The 11,124-nt window shown below is 46.5% G+C and overlaps 1 protein-coding gene across 2 annotated transcripts in view; it reads left to right on the forward strand.

The window, feature by feature from the left end:
• marchf8 (membrane-associated ring finger (C3HC4) 8) overlaps positions 1-9,623 on the forward strand; it is a 36,657-nt gene extending 27,034 nt beyond the window's left edge. Inside the window, exons 4-9 of one of the 2 annotated variants that reach the window (XM_057047187.1) lie at positions 1,694-1,773; positions 2,059-2,961; positions 4,983-5,160; positions 5,634-5,769; positions 6,143-6,157; positions 6,883-9,623. In XM_057047187.1, the coding sequence (XP_056903167.1) occupies positions 1,694-1,773; positions 2,059-2,961; positions 4,983-5,160; positions 5,634-5,769; positions 6,143-6,157; positions 6,883-7,187 (1,617 nt within the window). In that variant the 3' untranslated portion in view covers positions 7,188-9,623. The remainder of the gene's footprint in view (positions 1-1,693; positions 1,774-2,058; positions 2,962-4,982; positions 5,161-5,633; positions 5,770-6,142; positions 6,158-6,882) is intronic. The other variant, XM_057047186.1, reaches the window with a different exon arrangement.
• Positions 9,624-11,124: the final 1,501 nt, after the last annotated feature.

Here is an 11,124-nt window from a genome sequence, read left to right on the forward strand (position 1 = left end):
TGTAATGACTGTCATGAGACACGAACAGGGATTAATACCATAACAGAAAATAAGTTGCAGCCTTCAGCCGGAGGTGAAATGGTTTCATTGGAATTCCACAACAAGCTGCAGTAGTTCCAAGTCTGCTTTATTGATTTCTCTGCCTTCAAAGCTTTTTTATCTGTTATTTGGCTGAAGAAGAGGTGCCAAACACCTAGAAATGAGGCTGCAGCGGAATATGAAAGCAGACCTCTTAGCTGACGGACTAGGATTCTGGCAGGCGTTGGGAAGAGGCTTAACTGCACCAGAAAACCGCCTCCAACCCTGGGAGGACGTTAAACTACCGCACTTAACGCAGCAGCGCGCAGCTCTGCAGGCTCGTGGTCATTCAAACATCTGCCAGCGAGACAAAATGTCTCTCAGTTCCAGCTGATTCTGGGATTGGACCAGCTCCCGGGCAAACGGCCGGGCCACCAGAGCCTGAGGTGCAGATGTTACCTGTTAAAGTCATTTAATCAGAGAGCGATTGGAGCCCAGCAGAGAAACGCTGAGTCAGGAATTCATCCTTAACATTTAGCTTTCATCTTAGTAAACAGTCTTTGCAGGGATCTGCTGTTTTAATTGGAATCAAAGTCTGAATTCCAGGCGATATTTTCCCAGCAGCTTCTGGGAAACCGGTTTATTACATCTGAAATTAATAATTGATAGTTATCCTGTGTAGTCATGACGCAACATGCTAACATGGTGATGAATAAAGGCGAGCCTGCGCTGGAATGACATCTTCATTTACAGAGGATTAAAATACGGCCTGGACTGATCATCACTCTTAATCTGCATCTTTTCCTTATTCATATCCAAAAGAAGCAGGTTTAGCACCAGCTTTGCTGCTGTTCAGCTCGGGTCCACGCTCATGGAGCGTCCAACAAAGCTTTATGTTTTGTCCCCTCAGTCCGAGGAAGGAATTCAAAGGTCTGATGAATCTATAACCACTGATTAATAATTAAAAACAAACGGAAGGAGAAGAGCGGCACGTAAAACGAGAAGCTCTGCTTTTTCAAAAAACAGGCTAAAGGGCAAAGGCCAACATTGAATTTCCTATCGATCTTCGTCAGGCTGTGAGGAATAAAACCCCCTTTAGTTTGAAGTGAAATCAATAGATAATTAGTTTATTATTGAAATGACCAGACCCCCCCCACCTCCCCCACGCTGTCTTTGTTAACAGGCCAAACACCATCTGACGCCCAGTGACTGCAGCAGTTAACATCTTTACACGCAGCATCTCGGCGATTATGAGTTCAATTCCATAACAACCGGTGCAAATGTTTTTCAGATGAATCCCGTTTATTCCGTCTAAACCTGCATCTTTGTGGAAGCTAAATATTGCTGGAGCAGGGGGTGCAGATGGTGTTTGGATGACAGCAGCCTCATTTTGGCAGATGTATCTGTTTAGGGATTCTCCTTAGGGGCGGGACCAGACTCCACCCCGAAGTGCTGGAGGACAGCGGCTCCCTCTGCAGCGGGCCGCGTTTAGACGCAGCCATTTTCTAGCGCCGCTTGTTTTCCATTAAAAAAGCGTCACCAATACTGTGTTTTATCCCTTAATTGTGCGGCAGATTGACTGTGGAGATGGGATTTGATCCACTGACACAGTCGGTTGAACTGTGCCGCGCTTTATGTTGCCACAGTTAAAAGTCGGCGTGTGTGTGTTCAACAGGCGGGGAGCCCCACTTCCGTCAACGCTCCGTGCAGTTTCTCCAGGACGTCGGTGTCTCCCTCCAGTCAGGACATCTGCAGGTATGATCTCCTTCACCCTGACTCCGCTCTGGACAACCTTAGCTCTGATACTGGTCTACTTTGAACCCCGAGTCCTGTCTAAATTCCCGGTTTTCCATAGGGATGATTTTTTTTTTCATGTCGATTGGGGTTGTTTCCGGCGGCAGCAAAGCCCCCAAATCCTTTGTTTCCATTTTCTTTGAATTTCTCTCTGTTTAAATGTTTTTTTCCCCATTTCTTCCCTTTGTTCTCCCCTTGTTGGTCTCCGCTATCATCAATGCGCGCACGCACGTTCTGTTACGGCAGCAGTCAGGAACAGGAAGGTCAGAAGAAGACCGCGGTGGTGCTGTTGAGCTCGAACGGTAAAACGGGGGCAGGTTCAGAGGGTGTTTCAGTCACCACACTTTGCACAGACATGCTTCCCGCCCCCAAACATGGCAAACCGCGAGACTGGCTCACCCTGATCCGCCCCCTGTCTGTGAACATGCGCCCCGGCAGCCCGCTCCGGTTTTCCTTGTCCCTGAACGACGTGGGCCAGCGCGTGGACAGCCTCTGTCGCGGTCTGCGGTTCATAGACCGCACCTGCTCCGAGGGAGAGCTGGAACTGAAGGCTGAACCTGCTCCGCCCTCCAGTTCACAACGACCAACGCAGATGCTCCACGGCAAGCTGACGCCGGCCCCCACGCCACAAAACCCATATTCAACCTCAACGCCCACCCCCCCACACTTAGTCCCATCCTTCACCAACAACTACAAGTACATGCTGGGCAACCCGCCCGTCAGCCCATCAGACCCCACCATCATCGCCCCTCCGCTCCTGTCCGTTAACCAGCCACATTCCCATCGCTCCCACAGCTCCAGCTTCCTCCGCGTCCTCTTCCCTTTCTCTCACTCCCCCACCTCAGCCAGCCTGCAGTGCTCGGAGCTGGGCAGCTACACCTCCCACCTCCACATCACCAAGTCCTCCAGTGCTCTGGAAGATGGTGAGTTAGGCTTCCCCACCGAGGAGCTGCTGGCAGATGAAGACATTGGTGAGGAAGACCAGCTCAGTCGAGCTCCTGAAGCCCATCAAACGACCCCAGCAACAGTCACCAAGGCTGGGGCAGCCCCCCTGTGCTACATGGATGAGGACAACGACCTGGACCCCTGCCCTTTGACAGAGAAGTCAGGTCCGCAGTCACTTTACTCACTGTCAGGAGACTGCTGCAGGTGGGTGACTGGATGTCTGGATGGTATAGTCCACACCCACCCCTCCTGTGACTTGGTAGAGCCCAGAAAACCCCCTACATGGCAGTCAACCCTAGAGTCCTGTGGAGTGCTTTGCGTCCAGTAGTGTGAGAATCCAGTCCCGGCAGCAGTGTTCGGCCCCTCCGCCTGGATTAAAGCTGCTAATGAGAAGAACCTGACTCAGAAATGCTCAAATCCACACATTCATTTCTGTCTGACCCCAAACACCATCATTCCAACCCTTCTCTCATCCAGCGGGTGGTATTAGTAATGTTGAACAGTAGATGGTGAATCTGCCATCCATGCCCCACGTCAGCTCCTGGCGGCAGCTTTCAGCAGGAGGGTCGGCTTGGAAACCCGAAGGAATGTCCCTTGTTTGTTGTGCTTGTTGAGCCGCGGTCCGTGCATGCGCCTCTATCCGCATTACACATTAGCTAATCCAGGCGCTGACGGAGACGCACAAGCAGGTTTGGAAAGGTGAGCACCAGAGATCAGCGGGGAGATTATTGGCTTCAAATAGCATGCGTAGTCCCTCACCGTGCACACACAGTTGGGCGTCAGGTGGCGTCAAACGTGAGGCTGAAGTCACCTGTTCAGCCACGTGTGTGTGTGTGCGCGCATGTGTGTGTGTGTGTGCGCATGTGTGCACCTGCATGCAGTAAATAATTATCCAGCTCTTTCCTTGGTGCACTCTCCTACAGATCCTGATAAACCTGCGTATCTTCTTTTTCAACAAAGATGATTTGTCATTATTGAAGCAGCTGAATGTTTTATAATTGAGGGACAGGAGAGAAAGAAAATAACCTTGATGCCTCCGCAGGCGTGAAACCTTTTAGGGCTCTTTTAGCCTCGAGTTCTGTGCTTGTTACGTCACACCTTTTTATTAAGACCACTTAACTGCGCCATTGTGATCTTTAGCTAACGGACAAAATGGCCGCTCAGCGACCAGCTGAGTTTCACCATTATTGTGAGCTTCAAGGCTCCGGCTGCTTAGGCTGATGTTCCCGCCAGTCGTCTGAAAGAGAAGCAGCCTTTAGGATCTTTAAAATCAAAAGCCAGAAAGGAGAATCAACTCTTCCAAAGATTTTATTTGTGCTACCTTTATTCCTTAATCCGCCTCCTCCCCTGCAGTTAAGACAGCAGAGTAAACCATCTATTATTAATCCTCCTCTGTTAATTTAGTCTCTTAATCTTGAAACACTTCGGGCGGCTCAGTCTGAGAATAGAGGTGCGCATGTGCGCTTCTCCTCCCTAGATCGGCACTTTTAAACCCTGTTAAACCGCCTCCTCCCACCTTCTTCTCCCTTTTTAAGCGTCTCTGTCTTCACTTCCTTCCCTCCTGTTAGAAAGACCGATAGTTTAGTGTGGAGGTCTGTCGTCGACCTTCACCGCCTCATCCAAAGGGTTGAGTGGTGGATGATTAAACGGCAGCAGCTCTGTGACCGAGAGAGCTTTTCTCTGATGTCCGCATGACTCGGGCTGCTCTGGCAACACCCGTTTGCTTTGACCCTTTCCACTCAGCCGTCTGCTTTAGTTGGCTGCGGCTTTGAAACACACCATGAATGCGGCACCGCAGGTTTCCCAAGCCTTTAATTCGAAATGGACCGAGCAGCACTTTGATAGCGTCTCATTCGTTATTGCCGAAGCACTGGCGAGGGTGTGTGTCCAGTCTGGATCAGCTGCACAGACACACATGCAGGTTTTTACTAGATCCGCTGCGGTTTTCCAAACAGGAACGACTTCCCGAGTGCTGCCGATCAATCACACCTTGTAGCTACGGAGCCACCAAAAAGGGCCGCGGCTGAACTTTAGCCGTTACTTCCAGCCAACAACTTAACCTCGACCGAGCTGCTTGTCTTTAAATGAGCGGTCATATTTGCGAATTCTTTATCTCTGTCTCATTTTTCATGCCTGTAAGGGCAAACGTTGGCGTCCATCTGTTATTGCCCAGCAGCGTTCCTCTGCTTCAGCCCACCACTGATTCTGTCCTCCTGCTCCCGCAGGATCTGTCATTGTGAAGGCGACGAGGGCCCCCTGATCACGCCATGCCACTGCACGGGCAGCCTGCGCTTCGTCCACCAGTCCTGTCTTCAGCAGTGGATCAAGAGCTCCGACACCCGCTGCTGCGAGCTCTGCAAATACGAGTTCATCATGGAGACGAAGCTCAAGCCGCTGCGCAAGGTGAGAGCCGCTGATGTCTGCGCGGCGCCAATGCTCGCCTTCGTTTTTGTACCATTTCCAGCTGCTTCGAGCAACAGCGTGGCCCTGAGCTTTTAAACCTTCAAAATGTCCCCGCTCAGAAGTGCCTTGCTCTTAATCATCCGCTGCAGGCTGCAGATAGCAGGAGGCTCTTAATTAAAATTTGCTCCTTCCTTCATTAGCCAAACAACAAACTTGGAGCACGAGCTCCTCTCTTGATGGCCTCTGAATTCCCCCGTTGAACACATGTTGGCCAAGAAATTCCTAATAAGACGAGGATGAAGTGTCAAGCATGTAGCTCCATCTGCACCACAACAGCTCCTCACTTAGGAGGTGCGAGGCTCTGTCACACCCCTGCATGCACGAGCCGAGCATGTCGTGTTCTCCGGGGAAAATGCTGAAATGTTTGACAGCGTGGTCACTGGTTAACGTCCTCCAACGTTCTCCACCCACAGTGGGAGAAGCTCCAGATGACGGCGAGCGAGAGGCGGAAGATCGTGTGCTCCGTCACCTTCCACGTCATCGCCATCACCTGCGTGGTGTGGTCGCTTTACGTGCTTATCGACAGGACGGCAGACGAAATCAAACGAGGTCAGCACACACACGCGCACACACACGCAAGCTGATGTAGCGTTACTCTTCGTGTCAGACGTAGCGTTAAATGTCTTCCATTCAGCTGCAAATCCGCATGCGTCACCAGATCATCCACGTGTCTGTAAAGCTACACGTGTAGCGTTCAGATCAAAGCTGCTGGGTCAGGGGTCCTGTTTGGTCCTCAGAGGTGCAGAATTATAACCAAAGCGCCCTGGTCCATGTTTCATTGTTAATGGTCGCATGCTGAATGACATTTGTAAGGTGTGCAAGTGTAATATTTGTCTTTTAATTTCTGCATTCTGCCTTTTTTATCGATCTGTTTGTGTGTCCTCGGTAACACATGATACTTACACTTTCTCTACTCATGCAGACGGAAGAATCCCAGGTAAACATTTTCATCTTTGACCTTTTGACCTTGTCTTTCTATCCAGTTTACCCAGTCCTTTTACCACTGCTCTTGACACCCTCCCCTCCCCTTCCTGCTCTGATTACTGCAAACATTTCTATGCATTTATTTTTTACTTTTCACAGTGTTAATTTACTGATTCAATGCTTATACACTGGGAGCTTAAATCAAACCTTTTATCCAGCAGATAACAGAATCATTATTAATGAGGTCTCGTATTTCTTAGTTAATGCCACAGTAGAAAAATCTTATTGAATAAACATCTTTTCAGATGATTCGGCAGCTTGTAAGGATGCACACATCCTAAATTTGCTCTTTAGCCTCACACATCAGCAGTTTAGCGTTTGCAGCTGCCTCAGGAACCACAGGAAGGACTCGGATCTGCTATAATTCACTGTTTTTCACTTGAGTTTAATTAAAATGCAGCTGCTTCTGTTTGATTCTTTATCATATCTAGATGTTCTATTGATGGAGCTGTGATTGGTGGGTTGCACTGTGAAAAGGTTCCCCTTACTATAGCTCCCCTGCACCACCATGACCCCCCCACCCCACCCCCTCCATCCTTTCTGCTCCGCTCCAGTAAACAACACGTAGATGTAGCGCTCACTTTGAATAGATAATTAAACAAGGACTATTCATGAACATGGTTTAGAATTGAAGATTTATTTTGATATTTTGCCACTTTTCCTTGTCTCCTCTCTCAGGAATCCTGGAGTGGCCTTTCTGGACCAAGCTGGTGGTGGTGGCCATCGGGTTCACAGGCGGACTGGTGTTCATGTACGTCCAGTGCAAAGTCTACATTCATCTATGGCGGAGACTAAAGGCTTACAACCGGGTCATATATGTCCAGAACCTGCCGGAAACGTATAAAAAGCTCACGCTGGAGAAACCACCTCTGGTGGAGCCAAGCTCAGAGAGCAAGGAAGTTCTAGCTCCGACTCAGTCAGACACAAACTCCTCCCAGTACACGGAGACAGAGGATTACTGCATGGACATTCTCCAGGTCTGAAGGCCTCTCAGACCACGTCTGTGGGTGGCGGAATCTCCACATACGTGAAGATAGAAGAGAGAGAGACCATCACGGAAGTATTGGGTGGCAGAGGAGGGACAGGACACCTGTAAAACCGACAGACGGTTGGATCACGTCTTTCTTCTGTCCCAACCACCACCTCCACATTGTAGGACCAGAACATTTTTCTATTTGCTGTATCCTGGAATCATCCCAAACACACACACACACACACACACACTTGTACGTGCTCTTCTGCACGAGCAGGACCGAGAGACTGCCTGTGGGCGTGTTGGACCTGTCCATCTTTACCTCCTATGAGTTTTGATCAGTATGTAGCACCGAGCGTTGGATCCACTCAGGCGCTCATCTGAACATTATTTAAAAAGCACTTTTTATTAAAGGCCCAACTTTAAAAAAAACAAAAACTCTCCCGGTTGTAATTTTGCTCCTTTCTTTAAGACCGGTTTGTTGTAAATGCAGAGATGTTCTGTGGACAATGGATTTCCTCACACGCGCTCACATGTCAAAACTCCCGTGGACGTCCAGGAACGAGGAACTGGGGTTTAGATTACGCGAAAAGAAACGAGGGGAAAAGATATGTTTCGACCAGGTTCTTCCCCCCCCTGATGGGAAATCCAGGCACACAAAGTCAAAACACCAACACAAGTTTCTGAAAACTTTGAGAATGTATGCTTTTTTTAAAACGTGATTGGGGGGAAAAAGATTTTTTTTTTTTTTTAAATGCATTTAAGGGAAATTGTGAGACCATTTCCGATGTTTTGATAAAATAAGAAGCGCCTGTGGGCAGTAACAGCTTTGCTTAATGCTATGGAGCCATTGGCGCAGTATTTATCATGTGCTGATCCTGGAGCAGTTTCTGTGATGTTGCTTTATGTTTCCACACCTTGGGAAATCCACAGCTGTCTAATTTCAGCCTCCCTTTCGCTCCCCGTCTGCAGGCGATGCAGATCCTCCCCTCTAAAGCTCGACCGTTTCATCCAACCTCGTTCTCATCGCACATTTCCAACATCTTTAACGTGCGATCTGTGTAAAATTTAGCAGAATTTTCCAAAGTGGGAACTTTGTGACAGTGAAGCACAAGATCTTTATAAAAAAAAAATAAAAAAAAGATTTTTTTTTCTTTGTTTACATCTGTAATGCATTTCTACACTTGTCACAGTCATAGTTCCCCCCACTAATGAGTTAGCCAGAACGCCACCTGCTGGTATGGAGCTGAAGGTGCAGTCAAAGGCAGCGGTACATTTCTCAGGGCGTTTTGGGCTTACAGTCGCTGTAAATGCCGTCGTAGATGTGGAGACATCCTAACACCAGGCTCACGGTGAGCCTTGGAGACATTCCAGCAACACATTTTTTCAAACCCGTCTTTGATACCGGTGAGCGGCATCAGTCCTTCATACCTTACGATTACTGCTAGGCAGCAATAAATGAAATCTGTGCTTCTGTTCAGTTGCATTTTCTACCGATGTATACGCCCCACAATGATGAGATCTGGAGTCTATGATTTCAATACCTGATATGAGCTGAGGGAGCTGTTGCTTTTCATGCCTCTGAAACTCCAATAACCCCCGAGGCTCAGCGCAGTTAAGGAGATTAAAAAGTGCAATTACCCCTTTTGTTGTTATTCTACAGTTACATAATGTGTTTGATGTCCAATGTGTCCTGAGTATAAATAATTATTTCTTCATTTTGTGTAGTATTTATTTTTAAAAGAGTAAATTTGGAAAAAAAAAAACAAGGAAAAAAACCTTCATTAGTAGTTTTATGTAACTGACATTTATGTTTTCCCAGACATGATTAGAAAAATCATTCACTCCTTGTTTTGCACTATGTTTTATAATCCTGAAAAAAGTTGTTTGCTTGACCATCGCCCTCCATCCTTGTTTTGGAAAAGTGAACAGTTTGACGTATGCGAGGTTAAAGATGGACGTTTTACTCTGTGCTAAGGAGCTGGCTCCTCACACGTTACTGGAAATGGAGGTTTTGATGTCGCCTTAACAAAGACTGAGGCCACTTTCTGGTGATATGTTTTACAATCTTTTAGGTCACCGACAAGTGACACTGTCATGAGTAATCCTATGGAGCGGGACATCACCTCCAGGTGCTCCACCGTCCTCTCATTTTAGGTCTGTTTTGATTCAGTGACATCTTGTCTGGGATCAATGTCATTTGCATAAAGCTACACTTTTTTTACGACTACTTGAACATATATGACTGTTCCCCTGTCTTAAATCATTCCACAACTTTGTGAAGTTCATTTGGAATAGCGGTTGTAAAGCATTTGGTAAAAATACTTTTTTTTTTTTTTTTTGCCTTTAAAAATGATTGAATTATTGTGTTTTCAGTTTAACTTCCCATTATTGAACAAAGTATGTAGAATTAAAGAGCAACCAAATAAATATTAAGTTACTTTTAGTGTTTGTATGTCACTCCATGAATCTGATAGAGACATTATGGTAGAAATATATTGATAAGAAATGTATTAAACGGCATGTTTCAGAGTTGGCAACAACAGACAAATACTCATACTGAGAGACACTTTGAACTCTGGAAATTTTTTACAATATAAAATATCTATTTCTAATAAATTAGATTTCCATGTTACATTTAATGTAATTTCCCTATTGGATCTATCTTTTAGTGACATTTGACCTTCACAATCTGTGCCATATTAAAAAAAAAAAATCCTTTTTAACAAATATTCCATTAAACAAGAGTGACTGGTACAAAGCTGACACCACCTAATCATGTAAAAATGTCCTTACTCTAAGAAAATGCTACATGGCACTGATTTTGAAGTTCTAAAGATTCTGTGCTTGATATAATTTTTTATGGAGGATATAATTTTATCTCAAATTAGAATTTATTTCTTCAGGATTGATGGGGGGAAAATGGCCTAAAGAGTCTATCCCAAATGTGCGCTTGTGAGTAAGGAAGCCCTTTCCCCAGCTCTCGGTGGGAATGTAAGCAGGGATGGTCATTATGTCCAACACGTGCATTTAAAATCCAGTGCCACAAGTCAGTTTTTTCTTTTAAGTAGTCTTTGTGTTTCTTCTGTTTTTGTTTTTTTTTAACGGCCATTTTTATAATACTCCGGCGCCTCATTTGCATCAGCCCTCACAGAGACACACACCCGTAATTTATAATATTGGGCATGTTGGCACAGGAAGCTATCAAACTGACAAAATAGCCTGCTTAGAAAAAAACAAGGTGAAAAAAACTAGGTGAACATGCCCTGGAACAGGTTTTTGTTACTGCAGCAATCATGTCCCCGTGAGTTCATCTGCTGCAGCGGAGGAAGTTGATGCATTTTGCATCTTTACAGGTGACATTGAGGTATTTCAGAAGGCTGTAAGGATGACCTTGAATTGCTTAATTTTTGTTGAGGACCCAAGGAAGGACTCGCATTCCTTGGATAACATCTCCAACGGCTACAGGAAGTGGTTGGGACTCATTTCCTGCTTCTCAGCCTCAGGCCTATTTGACAGGAACATTGCGCAACTCCCCTTAAAGTCCACTAACATCAAAATCAAGCAGGAGAAGATCCAACTGACAGTTAACTTGAGCTCAGAGACCTGACACAGGGGCGCAGAAACAAACGATCGCAAGAGGAGGGTCCAGCTTTGAGGTAGACAAAGATATCAGCACACACAAAGAGGTTGGGGAGCAACCAGGTAGCACCATCGACCTCTACGATCTACGACCTCGAGGTAGCAGCAGAAGATTGGTCATGGAAGAGTGTCACAAAGCTGGATTGACGGCGTTACCTTATCAGTGTCCCAGGGACTCCCAATTTCAGACCAATTCCCTCTCATTAAACATTTTGGTTGAGGTGATGGCCACCACTGTGGCTCAAAAAACTCACAAGGTTAGTTGTGTTGAAAGGCATCAACCAGAGAGATACTGCAACAGGAAT

The sequence above is a fragment of the Takifugu flavidus genome, chromosome 11 (genome assembly GCF_003711565.1).
Source record: "Takifugu flavidus isolate HTHZ2018 chromosome 11, ASM371156v2, whole genome shotgun sequence".
Taxonomy (NCBI): domain Eukaryota; kingdom Metazoa; phylum Chordata; class Actinopteri; order Tetraodontiformes; family Tetraodontidae; genus Takifugu; species Takifugu flavidus.